At 39.2% G+C, this 19844-nt stretch overlaps 1 protein-coding gene across 1 annotated transcript in view; it reads left to right on the top strand.

Moving 5' to 3' along the window:
• Positions 1-19844, top strand: part of NCOA7 (nuclear receptor coactivator 7) — a 144825-nt gene that overhangs the window by 50140 nt on the left and 74841 nt on the right. The window contains exon 3 of the mRNA XM_060167530.1: positions 16295-16515. Coding sequence (XP_060023513.1) covers positions 16295-16515 — 221 coding nt within the window. The remainder of the gene's footprint in view (positions 1-16294; positions 16516-19844) is intronic.

The following is a 19844-nucleotide window of genomic DNA, read 5'->3' as shown; positions in this document are numbered from 1 at the left end:
TTGATGGCAAAACAAGGAGGAACAGATTGTAGGGAGGGCAACAAAAGTCTACTACAATTATCTATAGTGTATCAGATACTGAACTAGGCACTGGAGTTGAGTTTTAAAAAGAAGAATGATATATGTTGCGTCTTGGTGAATTTCTAGGCACTGGAGTGTTTGGAAAGGGTCTGTAAATATAATTGTTAATCCCATCACTGGATAGATAATTCAGTGAGATGACTTTTAAGGAGCTTTCCTACCTGAAATTTTATGATTTGTGCTTCTTGGAAAACAAGATGGAAAAGATAAATTTTTTATTAGCTTAGGTAATTATTTTAAATTATTATTATTTTACCATTTTAGAATCTTTAATATTGTGACAGCTTTATGTAGAATTTTGAAAACTCAATTTAGTGCTTTAACATCACAAGTCCTCTAAACAATATCTGAATATAGAGGAATTAATATATATTGATGAAGAACTCCTTATTTTTTGTGTGTATAATAGATTTACTAAGGATATAATAGTTGATAAATGCTGAATTTTAGTTTTTGCCCGTGTTGCTGTGAAATTGTAATGTGTAATACATGGGTTAAATATTGAGCCTTGCTTTTTACTGATTGGGGCTTCTTTGTGCTAATCCATATAAACAGCAATGAAACTTTCCTTTGTTTGACTTTCATTTGAACTGCAACTAGTATACTCCCTGCAGAGCATCTCAGTGATAGTTAAAAACATATTTATTTTCCCTCATCTTATGAAATATTGTTATCATTATATTTTGGTTTTGTTCAGAAGCTTCTTCAATCTCAGCCAGAATAAAGTCCAGCTGAGTTTTTTATGGCCTAACACAGGAACATGGAAATCCACAGGAAATTTGGATGACTATTATTCCAATATTATAAAGGTGTAAAAGAGTTCCATGTGTACGGAAATTAAAAGGAATTTCTCAGATCAGAACAATGAAAACTACATAAACAAATGCAAATCTATATGAAATTACCTTGCCTTTTATCAACTACTATTAAAAAATCAAAAAGAAAATGTAATAAAATCAAAGTGAAAGTTTCTTGGTAAAGACTGCTCTTGTAGAAGGTGGTTTGATTACTCAGTTAATGGCATATAATGAATTTTGTTTCCGTGTGCCAAGTGACATATTAAGTATGAAGAAGAGTTAATGATGGAAAAGTCCATTTCTCTTTATCTGGGGAAATGGGCAGGTGTTTGAGTGGTGAGGGAGTTGTTAGGTTTCAGGGTAGTTGTCCCCCTCAGAGCACCTTATATTCTTTAAATTAGTACATTGGTTTTGGGCAGAGTTTGATTTCTGTCATTGTAAGGGTATCAAGCAACTTCACTGTGGTATTAGTCCCTTTTAGTCTATGTGACATGCTGGGATTCAAGGATTTTAACGATTTGTGGAATTTGACATAGATAACTTATAATTAGCCTGCTTTATCATTGCAGCACTGAAGTTTGTTTATTTCTTATCTGTTCATTCATTCATTCATGCCCCATCTTATTCCATAGAGATTTGAGGCACCTTATAAAAACTACATTTATGTAACCCATATATATAAGCAGACTTGTTGTGGTCCAGTCCCAGCATTAAGTCATATTCAAAGAAATAAGTATGACAGTGAAAATAATTGAAAATAATTCAAATACTTACTTCACCTCTCAGAAAACATCCAAAAGGGGAGTAAATGCATTATATGTAATAGAACTTTAAAAAAATCCTCTTTGCCCATGTCTCTGAACTTTTACATGGCTGTCAGCTATCTCCCCAAACTTTCTCTGTCTTGAAACCTACACAAAGGGTCTCCTCAAATCCAGTCAGTCCTTACCTTTCTCCTTCTTTCCACCTTCATTTTTAGGTATTTTTCTTCTTTTTTTTAAAAAAATTAATCTATTTTTATTTATTTATTTTTGGCTGCATTGGGTCTTCGTTGCTGCATGCGGGCTTTCTCTAGCTGCAGCGAGCGGGGGCCACTCTTCGTTGCAGTGCGTGGGCCTCTCATTGTGGTGATTTCTCTTGCTGCGGAGCACAGGCTCTAGGCGCACGGGCTTCAGTAGTTGTGGCACGCAGGCTCAGCAGTTGTGGCTCGCGGGCTCTAGAGCACAGGCTCAGTAGTTGTGGCGCACGGGTCTAGTTGCTCTGCGGCATGTGGGGTCCTCCTGGACCAGGGCTCGAACCCGTGTCCCCTGCGTTGGCAGGCAGATTCCTAACTACTGCGCCACCAGGGAAGTCCCGATATCTTTTCTTCTATTTCCTCTCTCGTTGTATATTCTTCTCCACTTCTCTCCTCCTGCTAATTTATTTCTCACATTTGTGTCAATAAGCCCAGAACTAGGGAAAGGGGAAAAAGCTGAGAATCAAACCCAGAGTTTCCCTTAGGAGGTAGCACAAGGAATGAGGTTGCAATTATCCACATATTCATATATTTTCTCTGTGTTACCCTTATAAAAAAATTGTAAAATACTAATTAAAAACTGAAAGTCCAGGCTAGGGAACATATAAATTGAGATGAAAAATAGAACACTAAATGGCCTGTTATTAGTTGTATAGTTGACTCAGAATTACAGTTGACCATAGAACAACATGGGTTTTAACTGCTCAGTCCCTCAGTCCACTTATATGCAGATTTTTTTTTTTTTTCCAATAAATACAGTCAGCTTTCGGAATCTGCAGATTCTGCATCCCTGGATTCACCCAACTGTGGATCAAAAGCTTAATATAGGATCCGGGGTTGGTTGAAGCCATGGATGCAGAACTAGCCGATATGGAGGGCTGACTATGGGACTTGAACATCCATGAATTTTGGTATCTGGCTGCAGGTCCTAAACCAATCCCCCATGTATACCGAGGGATGACTACTTCATGGTTAGTGATATAAAGGAACTCCTTTCCATAGTTCTCCCTAATCATGAGTGGAGCACACCAGTTCCCCAGGTGACAAAGCCCTTCCTAGCCTTTAATTCTGAAATTACATAGGATTCACATCCTAGATAAAAGGAACACTAAAAATTTAGTGGTAGTGTCTTTAACATCCATAAGAGCAATTTACTGCAGTTACTATGAGTGAAAAGAGAGGATATGAAGCCAAAACGTGACTTAAAGACATTCTGCAGTAGGCCAACACAGTACAGTCCAAGACTGCAGGTTCCTGATGATCTGAATTGACCTAAGAATAAAACTTTATGTTGTCTGTAGCAAAAAATGCAAACAGTGACCTTAGGAACCAAAGCAGTGATGTAAACGAGTGGATGCTACGTGGTAGCTGTCAGCCTTGGGCGTGGAGGTGCTGCTCGGATGGAAGAGACTGGTGACTGCACGGCACATGCCCTCTCAGAGGAGGGAGGCTGCTCTCGCTCTGCTCCATCCTGTTTTGCCATGTGGGGCTCTAGTCCAGTGCTATGTGTCTTCTAATTCTTCAAGGTCAGCCTGAAATCTGGATTTTAATGTAAAATGTCCCCATTTTAAATGCTCACCATTAGGTCATTTGGATTTTTAGAAAGTGCTTGTGGGCCAAGCAGGACTTGCCAGCAGGTGTTCAATCATTCAACTCTCATCAGAGGAAGGGGGAGCCTGCATGTTTTTCACACAAGTCTTTATCAGTCTCACCTCCATCTTCTCTGCTGTGCTCAAGGTTGGTTCTTTGGCAAAGTCTAGCATCTGGTATTCTTGGATTCTCCAATACCAGCTGGGTGTCCAACCATTCAATTCAATTCTCTCACTAACAGCTCTGAGTAAATGTCAGACTACACAGGTTTAAGGGCTCAGTTTCTCAAGACTGCCCTCACCCCAGATGCTCCTTGTAAGTTCCACATCCCGAGTCAACCCATACATACAGCCAACTTGGCTATGAATTTGGTTCCCATGATCCCCTACTCATTCACTGGAATGACTCACAGGACTCAGGAAAACACTTTATTTACATTTACGAGTTTATTATAAAGGATATAACTCAGGAACAGCCCAATGGAAGAGAAGCATAGGGCAAAGTATGTGGGTGGGGAGAACAGAGCTTCCATGTGCTCTCTGGGTGTGCCACCCTCCTAGAACATTGATTTGTTCACCAACCCTGGAAGTTCTCTGAACTCTGTCATTTAAGGGCTTTCACGGAGGTTTCACAGGGTAGGCACGATTGATTGAATCATTGGCCATTGGTGATTGAAGTGAATCTCTAGCCCCTCCCCTCTGTCCCCTCTCTCAAGGTCTAGGGGTGGGGCTGAAAGTTCCAAGCTTCTAATCAAGCCTTGGTGTTTCTGGTGACCAACCCCTATCTTGAAGCTATCTAGGCCCCCTCACTCCCTACCCCTCCTCCCCACACATACCAGGGTCATCTCATTAGTATACAGAGACATTCTCATCACTCAGGAGACACCAAATGTTCTGGGAACTCTGTGCCAGAAACCAAAGGAAGAAAAAGATCAAATATTATTTTTTATTAAACCACAGGTGTTTATTTTGGTTGGTTACAAGCAAACTAGTGTACTTGAGAGACAACCACGGATGAGGTTTTTTGAAGACCCTGACCAAGACTGCTGTGGTTGGAAGATCATCACCCTAGAGATGGGCCCTCAGATACATGAAAGCAAGGCCAGACTTGTTCTTCCAAAATCTGTGTTTGTTTCACCCTTATACACAAATGAATTACTCCAGAGTTCAACACTAATTTCAGTAGGGAAAGATTTCAAAGTAGGTATTACTAGTGTCCCATTCCCTGAATTTTATTTTTGAGCAATGTCACTTCCCAAGGACATGACCAGTATATATTAATTGGAAGAAATACATCTACATACTGGATGTAAGCCAACTAAATTATGGGCATCTGCCAAAATAATTCAAAAAATGTCATGCCTGATATAAGGTTATTCTTTCTGAAAGTACCTATAATGGGAGGAGTTATGATCCTGTGTCTAGTTTATGACATTGAAATAACATTATCATAAAAGGATATGTGTGTGTCTAACTTGTTTAAAAGCAGTTAAGGGCTTCCCTGGTGGCGCAGTGGTTGAGAGTCCACCTGCCGATGCAGGGGACACGGGTTCGTGCCCCGGTCCGGGAAGATCCCACATGCCGCGGAGTGGCTGGGCCCGTGAGCCATGGCCGCTGAGCCTGCGTGTCCAGAGCCTGTGCTCCGCAACGGGAGAGGCCACAACAGTGAGAGGCCTGCGTACCGCAAAAAAAAAAAAAAGCAGTTAAAAATTATTAGAATATATTTTAAAAGTTGGAAGGGTGAGAGAAGTTGAGTTAGAGCATATTATAATATTATGCCACTCATAACTGTTTTCTGTAAGCAGGCCATTTCTGCTGATCATAAATGTTGTGTTTCACTCACTAGGCCTTCAAGAAAATGTTAATTTATATACTAAACTGATTTCTTTTCGGGATTGTCTTTTTTCAGCCTTATTTTTCTCCATGTTTCTGTAGTTTAAGCAGTTAACAGGGATTTAGGTTAAAATCTGAGAACAAGATCCCTGGCATCTTCGTATTTCAGCTTGAAAATTTTCAGAGTAGTATTCTTTAATTAGTTGCTTGTTTTGCTTAAGTGGCTTCAATAAATCAAAATTTTCTGTTTCTCCAGAAGAATTGTGTCCCTGAAATATGTTGCTGTTATGCTGAGATGTATATGTCATTGAAGTATATATCCCAATGCTCTTTTCTGTAAATGTCACTGGGGAGTCTGAGCATATGATTCATTCTGAGTAAAAGATATTTTAAAAAATAGTTAACTGACTTAAAAAAAAAAGATTTCTGGGCATGCTAAGGGGCTCTGGTAAAAGAAAAAAAAGTATTTGGAGGACTTCTTGGCTTTGGTCATAAAGAATGAATACCTGTTTTCAGTGAAGATTAAAGAAATCAGATATGAAAATGAGATGAACTCCTTAAAAATCCTGACTGTTAAAAATTTTCCTTCCAATATCTCCACCTCCAAGAGGCTGTTTTGCAGTCACCCAACATAAAATGAGAGCTCGTGTTTGTGGTATTTTCATTGCACCTTTAGATTTCAAGATGGTCCTGAGTAAACTTTTTGTTTTTTCTTGAGAAATATTTGCTTACTGCCGGTCACTGACAGGAGTGAACTTTTTCAAGTAACGTAGACAACACATTGCATAGATGCAGAAATGATTTAGACATGGGAAACTAAGACACTACAGTGATATGCTGCTCAGTTTACAATTAGTTGTGACGCAAAAGCTAATTTAGCCAGTGTGGTAGACTGAATAATGACCCCCAAAGATATCCAGCTTCTAATCCTTAGACCTGGGAGTGTTACCTTCTCTGCCTAAAAGACCTTGAAGATAAGATTAGGTTAAGGCTCTTGAGATGGGGAGATTATCCTGGATTATCCAGGTTGGCTTCTGAATGCAATCTCAGTGTTCATATAAGAAGGAGGCAGAGGGAGATTTGACTGCAGAGAAGCATGTGTGACAGTGAAATGAGAAACTGTGCTGTTGGCTTTGAAGATGGGAGAAGGGGCCACAAGGGATACAACTCTAGCAGCTGGAGAAGGCAAGGAAAGAGTGTCTGCAGGTAGTGTGGCCCCGTGACTGAGTTTGGACTTCTGACCTTCAGAACTGTAAGAGAATATGTGTGTGTTGTTTTAAACTACCAAGTTTGTGGTAATTTGTGACAGCAGCCATAGGAAGCTAATACAGCTAGTTGATTTGATGATATTAAGTTAAATAAACTACATACATAATACCATTATAAAGCAAAAGGGAGTTTAAAAGCTGCCAAATACGTAGTCATTTCTTAACATTTCTGTTTGCAGATTTTGGTTAATTTCTGTATTGCTGTGTTTATCAGCTTATTCTTGACTGATAAGCAGTAAAATTCCTAATATTTAAATATTATATTATATTTACAGGACTTTGCCGATTACTCTTAGCAGAATGCAATTCTCTTATCTCCCAGAGCAAGTTCCCTTTTCTGGTTCCCTTTCTCAGTTTATGGCTGAGGTATATATTGCTGTTGTCCGTACGCACTATTGATTCCCATGTAACTTTTTCAGGTTGTGACTCAGCATCCTGATTTTTGGAAAAGGGAACCAGACTCCCACACGGGCACTCTATATATGCAACAAAAGCCTGTCTTGTTTCGTAAATACAAGGCAAACATTCTACACAGTAGGCGTCCATTTTGTGGCCGTACCATTGTCATCCTGGTACTGGGGGGAGCGTGTAAGTTTCTCTGAAATGTCCCTTATGAAGCCACCCCCCCCAAGCCTTCTCTGAAAGTGTGACAATTTGTTTATGTCCACTCCTGGCACCTGCACTTTGATTACCAGAGTCCCCTCAGATCTGCTGATTCCACCACTGTTGTAATAGCACAAAGAAATCCTAGAAAAGGGAAAATTTTGTTGTGTGTCCCTGATTGGCATTCTGTTTAGCAGTCTTTATTGGAGCGCAGTTGTTTCTTGAGGCCAAGGGAAATTCTGTTACCTGTGTTCATCTGGATGGCTGTATTGCTGGTTAGTGAACTCAAAGCCAAAGGATTTCATTTTCTAACTGTGTTGGTTCTATGGAACCAGAGTTTTTCCATTTGAACTGATGAATTCTCCTGGGGGAGAGGGGGATTTCATGATCAAAATTAGACTAAATGAAAAAAATGAATGCACATTTCAAAGGGTGGCACTAGCATCAGGTACATCTACAGATTTTCCCAGGGATTACTCCTGAACTTTTTGGTTTTATTTGATCATAATTCCAAGAGAGAATTTTCATTAGGTGAGTGTTCTGTTTCGTTTTGTTTTTCAATGATTCCCCCCCCGCCCCCGGCTTGAAGTTTGATTTTATTTGGCATTTATCCCAGTTGGGAATTTGCAATGGAAACGGAAAACTGACCTTCCATTTGTGAAATCACAAAATGAAATGGAACACCAGAAGTGATGTTCTCCTAGAAATAATAAATAGCTTTGTGCTGGTGTCTAAATTCATAGCACAGTTAACTAAAGTTAATATTTATGTACAGTGAGAAGAATAATGTCTGGAATCTCTCAGACATCTTCTTTGTTGTGTTATACTCTTTTTATATGTTACCTCATTTTCTTGGATCTTGAGAGATCCCCAAGTAGTGACAACAACAGTGGCACAACCAAGTAGGAACATCTGGTTATTGAGCTCTTACTGGAAGCCAGGCACAGGTTGAGTTTAATAGTACAGGTAAGCTGTCCGTGTACTACTTAGTTTAATCATCAGAAAACCCCATCTGAGGCCGTTGTTTCCCTTTCACAGATAAGGAACCCGAGTTGAGATTTAGTAACTTGCCTGAAGATGCATACCTAATAAAGAATGAGGGTTCAAACACAGATGTTTCTGGCTCACAGGCCGAACTTATTCGGTGGCAACACCCATTCCCCTGAGTCTGGAAATGGCAAGAGTCTGGTTTAGGCAACCGGGAAAAAACAGCCAAGACTCTGAAGGTCAGAACAGTACAACGACAAGGTTGCAGTGGAACAGCCAAGATCAAGAACTAAGAGAAGGTCCCCTGAGGGCCACAGACCAGCTCCGCCTTGATAAAGAAGGGGATTGGGGTTGCAGTGCAGCAATTTACTGTGATAGCTGGATTCAGAAAAAAGAATATACCTCTGAATGAGATTTAGCAAAATGTTGTCATAGCTATAGATGCTTAGTTTTTTAAAATGTATTTGCCTTATAATTACAAAATTAATATATATGCTTGCTGTATAAAAAAATTCAACACCAAATTACGTAAGTGTAAAGTAAAAGTTACCCCTCTTCTCTCTTTCCCCATTGACCAACCATTTTCCCATACCTATATATCTAAACCTATGTACATATATAGCTAAATGGAATAGTTGTTGGTCTTGGAGGGTTTTCTTTTATTTTTTGTTTTATTTCACAAAAACAGGGTCATACTATAATACTGTTCTATAACTTTTTAAATGAAATAATATTACATCTACATCTTTTATGTTAATACTCTTATTTCCGTACAGAAGCAATTTTGAGGAGAAATATTTGTATTAAAGAAGACTGTATTGGGGGGTGGGTGAAATGGGTGAAGGTGGTCAAAAGACACAAATATCTAGTTATAAAATAAGTTCTGGGGATATAATGTACAGCATGGTGACTATAGTTAATAATACTGTATTGTATATTTGCAAGTTACTAAGAGAGTAGATCTTAAAAGTTCTTATCACAAGAAAAAAAAATTTGTGGCTATGTGTGGTGATGGATGTTAACTAGACTTACTATGGTGGTCATTTCATAATATATACATATATTGAGTCATTATGTTGTACACCTGAAGCTAATATAATATGTCAATTATATTCCAATAAAAAATATGCAAGGCTATTACATGCAGTTTGGGAGGTCACAACTTGGACCTGACCTGCTTGAATACTTCCAGTGATGGGGAGTTCCCTTCTTGGTGAAACAGCCAGTTCCACTATTGGATTGCTCTGTTAGAAAGTTATATTGAACTAATGTTTATTTTTTTGTGACTTCCTCTTGCTCATTAATATGTTCTCTGGAGTTCCACAGACCAAATCTCATCCCCTCTTTTTTTTTTTTTTTTTTTTTTTTTTTTTTGCGGTACACGGGCCTCTCACTGCTGTGGCCTCTCCCGTTGCGGAGCACAGGCTCCGGACGCGCAGGCTCAGTGGCCATGGCTCACGGACCCAGCCGCTCCGAGGCATGCGGGATCCTCCCGGACCGGGGCACGAACCCACGTCCCCTGCATCGGCAGGCGGACTCTCAGCCACTGCGCCACCAGGGAAGCCCTCATCCCCTCTTTACCTGTAACTGCATGAAATGAAACACCAAGGGGTATGCTTAAGAAAATTAAAAAATGAAAAAACTTAAAAAAAAAAGGTAAAAGAAAAAGAAGATTATATTGCCTCCATGGCTGCTCAGTTTTGACATTTTCTACTTTTCTTCATGGAGATATTAGCTCAAATTGTAGAGCAGAGCTTCTTTGCCTTTTTTTTTTTTTTTTAAACATCCTTTGTATATGAAGGGTGTTCTTTCTTAACCTCTGGATTTTCCCAGGGCTGGAAGCTCTGCAGTGGAAGATGTAATCAGATGTGAGGGAGCACAGGAAAGTGCAGACTCTTAGGAAGGTTTAGTTTGGATTTAAAAGGTTTTTTTTTTTAACCTCAAAAATAGCTTTAGCACATTTCCTAAGCTCAGCCAACTGTTAGAAGCAGACAGGACCTTGAAAATCATGTCAGCCTCTTGCTTTTGTTTACCTAAGAAGTCCTGGAGAGTTTATCTTATTTCCAAAGAAGGTCACAACTGATTGTCAGACAGCCAAGCCCAGAACCTCTTTCCTTCCTGTGAGCATGTTCTCCATTGAAGCCTACCAGGTTGCCAAACCATTCTCCCTCAAATAGTTCAGAGAATTTCCAAAGTCCAGTGGATTTTATTTTAAAGTCAAGATATATATATGCCATAACACCTTTAGGAGAGATCCTAGAGGCCCTGTGGCCATTGTGAATTCCTGTTCCACAACTTAACCAAGCCCTGTGACCTTGCAAAGTGGCCCTAATTTTTCTCAGCCTTCCATTTCTTATCTGTAAGATAAGATTGCCTACCTCCTTGGCCTTTTGTGAGGATAGGATAATATTTATAAAGTACATAACACAGTGCCTGGTTCATTAGTCAACTCAATAGTAGTTGCTGTTATAAGAAAGCTCTTTCAAACTTTTCGTAATAATCTTTTTTAAAAAGTAAAACTCAATTTTAAAAATGTGACTATGTGTTAAATTATTGTAGGAAGGAGACTTCAAAGACTAAATACTTAAAAAAATTTGGGGGGGGGGACTAGATGTTGTACATGGTTTAAGATCCAAAATATATAAAAGAGAAGCAGAAAGTAATTTTTCTTACTCTCTCTTTCCCCACAGCTACTACCTTTCTTTAGCTGGAAACTCACTTTACAAATTTTTTGTTATACCCTTGTAGACGTATTCTATGCACATACTCAGTAAGCTTTAAATATGAAACGATTTCTGTCTTCAGTCTTTCCTCTAGTCTCTTGCTAATAGGGCTCTCTGTTGAGTCAGCTCTAGGTCAGCACTGTCCAGTACTGTCTGATGACACAAGTGTTCTATACTTGTGTTGTTCAATACAGTACCCACTAGCACATGCGTCTATTGAGTTCTTAAAATATGACTCTTGTAACTGAAGAACTGAATTTAAAATTTTTATTTAATTTTTATTACATTTAATAACCACAGGTGGCTAGTTAGTGGCTACCATATTAGACAGTGCTGTGCTAGATATTTATGTCTATGGCACTTTTTATAGAAATACATGGACCTCAAATTATGGAATTAAGGAAAGAGTCATAGAGAGCCACTAAGTTAATATTAATGAAAGAAGTCTATAGTTTAATATATTTTTAATTATATGTGGCTAATATATTTTCTTTTTAAGTATCTAGATAAGGGGATGAGAGTTTATTTTTGAGAACATGTTGCTAATCAAAGAAAGCTGTGAAATGGCATGTTTGTAGGAGAGGAGATCTCAAACAAATCAGAACGTAACCTCATTTATCTATTTATTTTTTCAAGAAGTATTTATTGAATAGCTAATGTGTACCATGCACAGGCCCTGGGACTATGGCATTAACAGAACCTAAACAAATCCCTGCCCTCATGAAGCTTTCACTCTAGTGGTAATGAAAACCTCCTCTCTGCATTTGGTGCCTTTTTGTGTTACATTCCACTGGCGGTCAGCAAGCAACAGGGAAGACCTCTGCAGAGACAAAGAAAGGAACTTGCTCCAGGCCCTTGGCTTTGATGGCCGCCAGTGCTCTAAACTTATTTCCTTTAGTAAAGGAAAAAGCTTCATAGGAAAACAGTTTTCATTGAGCTACTAAAGAATGCTTTCTTTAGCAGTATCACGTTATTTATTTCTATAGTCTGCTATCTCTGGATTAGGATACGAGTAGGGGAAAAAGTGAGGTATGCATATGTCTTACAAGTGCACACAATTTTAATGTAAAAAGAGCCAAGAGATTCCAAAATAAGTCCTTTAGTATTCCTTTTTTTTAAATTGGAGTATTGTTAATTTACAATGTTGTGTTTCAAGTGTACAACAGATTCAGTTATATGTACATACATACTTATATATTCTTTTCCAGATTTTTTCCATTATAGGTTATTACAAGATATTGAGTATAGTTCCCTGTACAAGACAGTAGGTCCTTGTTTATCTTAAATAGTCCTTTAATATCCTTTATGGAAAGGCACGTATAAGAAGCTCAGAATCACGATGGTGAGCCACACTGCCTCATTCTTCTGCTCTTGGGGAAGGTCTGACTAGTGTAATTGCCCCACCTTTACATTTTCTCCCCCAAACAGTGATTGCCTCTTAGTGTTAGCATTTCATTTGATTTAAGTGTTATTTTTATTTTTCTGCATTTTCAAAATTTCCTAGTATGAACACATATTATTTTCATAATAAAACAAAGAACAATAAATTATATTGTAAAAAAAATAGTTCAGTCAGAGAGATGATGAAAGCCTGAAATCATTCCATGGGAGCAGAGACCAAGAAAAAGAGGTGTATTTGAGAGGGAGAGATTTAGGAAATAGAATTGACAGGGCTTGGTTACAGTAGTGAGAGGAGATTGTGTAATAAACACTTGTTTTATGAAATTGTGATCTATTTTTTAAAAAGACAAATGAGCATCACAAGAGGTTTATGTTTTTTAGTTTTTTGTTTTTTTGGGTTTTTTTTTGGATTCACAGCAATCAAATGTTAAATATGTCTCACCATTTTCAATCACTCATCTGTTTAAGATGACTTGCCAGGTAATTTTTTTTTTTAATTAATTAATTTTGGTTGCATTGGGTCTTTGTTGCTCTGTGCGGGCTTTCTCTAGTTGGGGCGAGCGGGGGCTACTCTTCGTTGTGGTGCGCAGGCTTCTCACTGCGGTGGCTTCTCTTGTTGTGGAGCACGGGCTCTAGGTGTGCGGGCTTCAGTAGTTGTGGCACGTGGGCTCAGTAGTTGTGGCTCGCAGACTCTAGAGCGCAGACTCAGTAGTTGTGGCGCACAGACTTAGTTGCTCCGCAGCATGTGGGATCTTCCCGGACCAGGGCTCGAACCCATGTCCCCTGCATTGGCAGGTGGGTTCTTAACCACTGTGCCACCAGGGAAGCCCCAGATAATTTTTTTAGTGCACCATATAAATGTGTACATTTGGGGCCATTAAAAAAGCTTTGGTGAAATAAAGGGAGTTTATTTTCTTATGTAACTTTTTGTTTCCAGTTATCTTAATTTAGTAATAAAACCCTTTTGTGAGAATGTCTTAGAATGATACTGATTCGAAGAACAAAATGGAAGGCTTGGGCTTCCCTGGTGGCGCAGTGGTTGAGAGTCTGCCTGCCGATGCAGGGGACACGGGTTCATGCCCCGGTCTGGGAGGATACCACATGCCACGGAGCGGCTGGGCCCGTGAGCCATGGCCGCTGAGCCTGCTCCTAAGGAGCCTGTGCTCCGCAACGGGAGAGAACGCGACGGTGAGAGGCCCGCGTACCGCAAAAAAAAAAAAAAAAAAAAAAAAAAAAAAGGGAAGGCTTAAAAGATAAAAGCCCTAAAAAGGAATGTTTGAAGAGCATTAACTATACCACATTTATCAGATTGGCAGTTATCCCCCCTTAGAAAAGTATTAACAATGTATTTCCATGCTTTGGGGAAGGATTTTACAGTGGGCTTCCAGAACTCACATCTGATTTCCAGTTACAAGATCAGAATGTTCCCCTCATATTGATAACCTCCAGAGAAACAAATTCTCATGAGTTCTCTAGTCAAAACAAAAGATGTAGCTGATTGTAAAATTACTGAAGTGTTAAATTGTACTCTGTCTTCTGTTAAACAAGTTTGGTATTGCTATTATCTAGCTTTTTTTTTTTTTTCCTTTCTGAAATAACAACTATGTTTGGCTATATGGGTTGACAATAATGGTCTGTGTGGAAAGGGGGGAAAATGAGTGAAACAATGTATCCCATTTTGTTATTTCTGCGTGTGAAAATCAGCCTCTAATGAGATGTCTCCGACAGTGCTGCTGTTCATCAAAACATGTGCCCTAGATCTGAGTGAATTTAATTATAGTGGGAACAGTGAAATAAGGACATTTAAATTAACTTACAGTAGAAAAATTCAGGAGATTCAGAAGCAGCAACATATCTCAGTCTGCAAAGAACTAATTTTTGAAGTCTCTTTTCTCTCCTCCCTGGAAGGAATCATTTTGGGAAGTGGGCAATAATGTTCACCTCAAGCATGTTTTTGTTAAACCAGTATATCAGAACAAGATCAGCATGTCCTTCTGGATACAGAGATCAGTTCTTTGCATAGACCTCCCGAAGCAAAGAGCTGATCTCTGTGTGATATCCAGGTTACTGCATATTAATTTGAGCCTCATACAGAAATCTTGATCGAGAGAGAAATTGTTTTATTAGGAGCATTATCTGACACACCTTTGCAAAGAGCCACCTACTCTTTTTTTTTTTTTTTGGCGGTACGCGGGCCTCTCACTGTTGTGGCCTCTCCCTTTGCGGAGCACAGGCCCCGGACGCGCAGGCTCAGCGGCCATGGCTCACGGGCCCAGCCGCTCCGCGGCATGTGGGATCTTCCCGGACCGGGGCACGAACCCGTGTCCCCTGCATCGGCAGGCAGACTCTCAACCACTGCGCCACCAGGGAAGCCCTAGCCACCTACTCTTTTACCAGAAAAAAACAGTTTAAAATCTGAGGATAGAAAATAAAAACATGCTTCCTGGATATAATTCCTTTTTATGAATTTCCAATTTTTTTTAGTTTGTGTTCTTATTTGTTTTTTTAACAAGTAAACCTAAAGAGAGAGCTAAGCTAAGAGATGGGCAATATATTCATTTATGACTTTTTTCCAGCTCTCCTTTCTCCTAGGCCATATACTCATTTATTAGCTAATGAAAATATAAGAACTTGGCTGCTCAGTGAATAACAGCTTAGTTGAAATGTTTTGTTAGAACATGGTATGATACCTTTATCTCAAAAGCTGAGTTTTTGAACTATAACATGAACTTTTTGAACTAAGCATGAACTATACCATGCTTAGTTCTCATGTTCTATATAGTTCTATGATTGCATTTGGGTATATTCTACTGTTTCTGTTGGTTTGTATTTTACTGTTGACACATATTTTTTCAATTGATCCTAATAAAAGACCCCATTAGATAGCTAAGCCTCAGTGAGGGACCTCTTTAGACTGTTAATTTTTCCAACATTACAGAGCAAATCAGCATAAAATCAAACCTTAGTCCCTGTTTGATCCTACAGTTATCTCCTTTTTCTCCCAAAACATTTCATCCATTGCCCAGCATCAAATTGTATAGATGCTCAAGAGAGCAAAGGAAATAGACATGTGTGTGAGAAAGCCAACTGTGCCTAGATAGAAGGGGGGAAAATGGTCCTAATTTTAAAAATGTTTATATATACCAGACTGCCACACATAGTAGAGGCCAAGGCCCTTATTCTTTACATTCTGGGGTAGTAAAAACATTCTTACGAAGGACTAGTGAGTACAGAGTGACACGTCAGTTAACCAGAGTGATACATCAACTGGAAAATATTTTGAGTCACTGGATTTCAGTGAATTATTATCAACTTCTTCTGTTATACGTCTTTGACTTAGGAATGAAGAATTGAAAACATCAAATATGTTAACTAATGTATCAGTCAGCTATTATATTAGTAATCATAACAACTATATGTTGTCATTGTGGCATTTTCTATCTCAGGAAATGCAGCTCTTTCTTCACTACTACTATCATGTGTAAAGGAAAGGAATTACTCAGACCTGAACCAGTTGATACCTTGCCAAACCTTTCTACTCAGTGTGTGAGCCAATTATAAAGGATTTGTTTTTATAAATGTGCTTGCCCATCAGTCCAAAGGTACCCTTGAAACCAGAAACACTTTAAAAAAAATGTAACACACTAAACATGGCATTGTAGTAGGGTAGCTGCATATCTTGATTAAAAATACCCAACATTTTATAGCCTATAGAAGAATCTAGCATTTCCTCAGCTCTAAAGCATTTCCCAGTGATTTTTTTTGAGACATAAGTATGGAGGATATAAAATTGAGGAAAGGCCACAGATCTCCACATAAGAATTTTTAAGTGATTAAAAAAGAAAAAATAATAACAGGAAAGTGTAATTAACAGTAATATAAAGACTTTTCAATATCAGTTAATTAGTTTCTCAAAGCCCAGTAGCATGAAATTAATATGATTTCTCTTAGCAAATTATTTCTCCAATGTTTTTCCTTTTTTTTTTCTCATCCCTAGATTGAAAAAGAAAAAACAAGCCAAACAAAATGCAGAGACAGCCTCAGCTATGGCTACAAGGACTCATTCTGGAAAAGAAGATGCTAGTACAGTCATTTTAGAACAAGACATGTGCAACATTGCTGTGGAAGAGGAATATATTACTGATGAGAAAAAAAAGAGAAAAAGTAATCAGTTAAAGGATATCAGGCGTACAGAACTAAAGAGATATTATAGTATTGGTGAGTATTGGTGGCAACTTTGCAGTATTTTCATTTAAAAAATCTGTAATAGTTTTTAAAAAATAATTTGTAACTGGTCATAATATAATAATAGTAACAGTTTATTGAGCAGCTACTATGTGTGTGTGTGTATATATATATATAATATATAATGTGTAAAGGGAATGACAATTATATAATAATTTATATTTATATAAATATATAAATATTTTGTGAAGAGATATATATATATAAAATATATATATAATCTTGTTTAAAGGGAATGACAATTGAATAATGTTGGTGTGTCTTGTTTAATTTTGTGTTCCCAACATCTAACACAGTGTCTAGCACATTGTGTCTGCTCATAAATATTTATTAAATGAATGGTCACTTTTCTTGTATGAGAAATATTTTTCTTAATATTTATAGACATGTCCATAAAAATGTTGATAGAAATGCCTGCACTGTTTCCTAGGCAATAGGAAATGGAGGAGAAATGACCTAGCATCCATTGGTTAAAAAAAAAAGACCACGATGATGATGACTTGAGAGTTGTAGCTGAGGGGAATCTTAAAATGAGTCCACAATATCATGTAGTTTCTGAGGATAGTCATTGCATCTGCAGCTGCATTAGCACAGGTGGCTTGTCTAGCACGATGGAGGTGATGATCCTGCTTTACTTTACCATCCATCTCATACCTACTGCTCCTATCACATGCAGGCCTGGAGTATGTTCAAAAGAGAATGCAAAGGGACTTCCCTGGTGGTGCAGTGGTTAAGAATCCGCCTGCCAGTGCAGGGGACGTGGGTTCAAACCCTGGTCCAGGAGGATCCCACATGCCGCGGAGCAACTAAGCCCATGCACCACAACTACTGAGCCTGTGCTCTAGAGCCCACAAGCCACAACTACTGAGCCCGTGGGCCACAACTACTGAAGCCTGTGTACCTAGAGCCCATGCTCCACAACAAGAGAAGCCACCATAATGAGAAGGTTGCGCACCACAACGAAGAGTGGCCCCCGCTCGCAGCAACGAAGACCCAGCGCAGCCAAAAAAATAAAAAGAGTGCAAAGAAAGGGAACCAGGAGATGAAACTTGATGTGGCACACGGGTTACAGTGTACTTGAGATTGCTAGGCTCAGAGACAGAAGACTGAGGTCTCTGAGAACAAACTGCAGTCCAGTATATGAAACCTGGGCTGGTGGCAGGCACTTGGTCCATAGGGTCCCAAACTTGGTCCCAGTTGATGCCAAAGTTATCGGGGGACAGATCTCGTCTCTGTGTTAATATAACTCTCTACTAATGCTCATCAAAGATAAAGGTGGGCTGCCATTGGGATGGTTATAAATGAGGTTTTGCTGACATTGCTCCAACAGAGGCAGATGTGGTATCTGCAGTGGAAAGCCTGTGGTTTGTAGTATTCCAGTGGGTTCCCGTGATTATGTCATATATTACATAGCTTCATGGATGCTTTTAATCTGAAGCCATTCAGCATTTTATAAAAAGCTGTAACTGTCAACCTATAGAAAGAGACTTCTGTGTGATTAATAAACTTCCTCTTAAAATTTTAAGTGTTGAGTATTATCCCTAAAAGGGAAAGAGGAGTAAGGAAAATTGCATTTCACAACTTTTACAGTGTACACATTGGACATTTGAAAATGTGTGGTTTTTACAGTTGTACAGTTTAATATACTGTCTCTTCTCATGCTACTTTAAATGCTGCTGCTTAAGAAGTATTTTTAAATGGAGACATTTTGCTCTGTAGGGTTTCCCTGAAGGAGGTTGATAGAGTCCTATCCATTGAGATTTCTCTTTTCATGATGCTGCACTAACTGCAGATGCTGCTTTGGGATAGATTTTTAACGTGCTGCACTCTGTTGCATGTGTAACACTTTGAATGTGAAACAATACCCTTCACTCTGCTCTTTACCTAACTAACTCTTACTAGACTTCACCAAATCCCCTCAGTCATCTTTTCTTCCAGGAAGCCCTCCCGGTCCCTGGACAGATTAGACTTCCCTTCTGCATTGTCATCATGGATTTATTTATCTGCTCTCCTGTTTACAGGCTGCTTTGGCTTGGACTCTGTATTATTAGCTTTGTGTAGTATCTGCATTACAGGTGCTCTTTAAATGTGCATTGAGTGGGTGACATGTACATAGATGAATGAATACTGTGATTCGTTTGAGTTTCATGAAAATTCTGGAAGGATGTAGGCAACATTACAATAGTTGAGTCAGAATTATCCTGTGATTTTATTTGGTGACAGTTAAGTAAAGAGATGCCATCGTAGCTTTTCATTTTCTCTCAAGAATGGCAATGATAACAATGGTTTGGAGGTTTGAGGCATTTTCTTAGGAGGATCCAGTGCTTATAGAAAACTACTAGGTGGGCCATTGAGTCCCAGGGTTGCTTGTCCCTTTTCGCATCTGACTCTAGCTGACAGACAGCTGTGTTGGCAGGTTTGCTTGATCTCATAGGGCTGACGTGGCATATTTCCTAGGTTCCCATCCCAGAATGTTGTCCCATACCACTAGGTGGAGTATTAGACCTCAAGTCAAAAGTAATTCTAGCCCAAGTTCTTTTGGTGGCTCTAGTCTGGGGAGGAGAGATGCTAAAATGGGAGGATCTTGTCAGCCACATTAAGGATTTGGACTTTATCCTGTATCAGTGGGAAGCCGCTGGGGGAACTCCATTAACTGTCTGTTTTAAGAGGATAAATCTAAGGACAATGGATGGAAGTGAGCCTGAAGGCAGGTTGGAGACTGGGGCAGAAGAGAAACAGCACCCTAAGGAGAGATTTTGCTCATAGAAACAGCAGTATTTGGTGACCAATGTAGTGTGTGAGGGAGAAAAAGAACAGCGTCAAGAACTGACAAACTGGAAAACTCAAGAAGAAAGAAGGAAAATAATGAATTTGTGTTTGGAGGTATTTTAGAGGTACCAAATGGATTTGTCTAGAGGGACCTGGATTTTAGGTGAAAGGCCTGGAAATTGCTACTTAAAGGTATGAGGTAAATATGTGTAAAAGAAGTAATCCAGGGAACGCACAGAAAGTCAAAACAAAAAGTTAATGGAGGGACTTGCCTGGTGGTGCAGTGGTAAAGAATCCGCCTGCCAATGCAGGGGACATGGGTTCGAGCCCTGGTCCAGGAAGATCCCACATGCCTCGGAGCAACTAAGCCCGTGCGCCACAACTACTGAGCCTGCGCTCTAGAACCCACGAGACACAATTACTGAGCCCGTGAGCCACAAGTACTGAAGCCTGCACACCTAGAGCCCGTACTCCACAGCAAGAGAAGCCACTGCAATGAGAAGCCCATGCACCGCAAAGAGGAGTAGCCCCCG

The sequence above is a fragment of the Lagenorhynchus albirostris genome, chromosome 12 (genome assembly GCF_949774975.1).
Source record: "Lagenorhynchus albirostris chromosome 12, mLagAlb1.1, whole genome shotgun sequence".
In the NCBI taxonomy this organism is placed as follows: Eukaryota; Metazoa; Chordata; class Mammalia; order Artiodactyla; family Delphinidae; genus Lagenorhynchus; species Lagenorhynchus albirostris.
The sequence above is the reverse complement of the archived record's forward strand: the minus strand, read 5'-3'. Positions and strand labels throughout refer to the sequence as shown.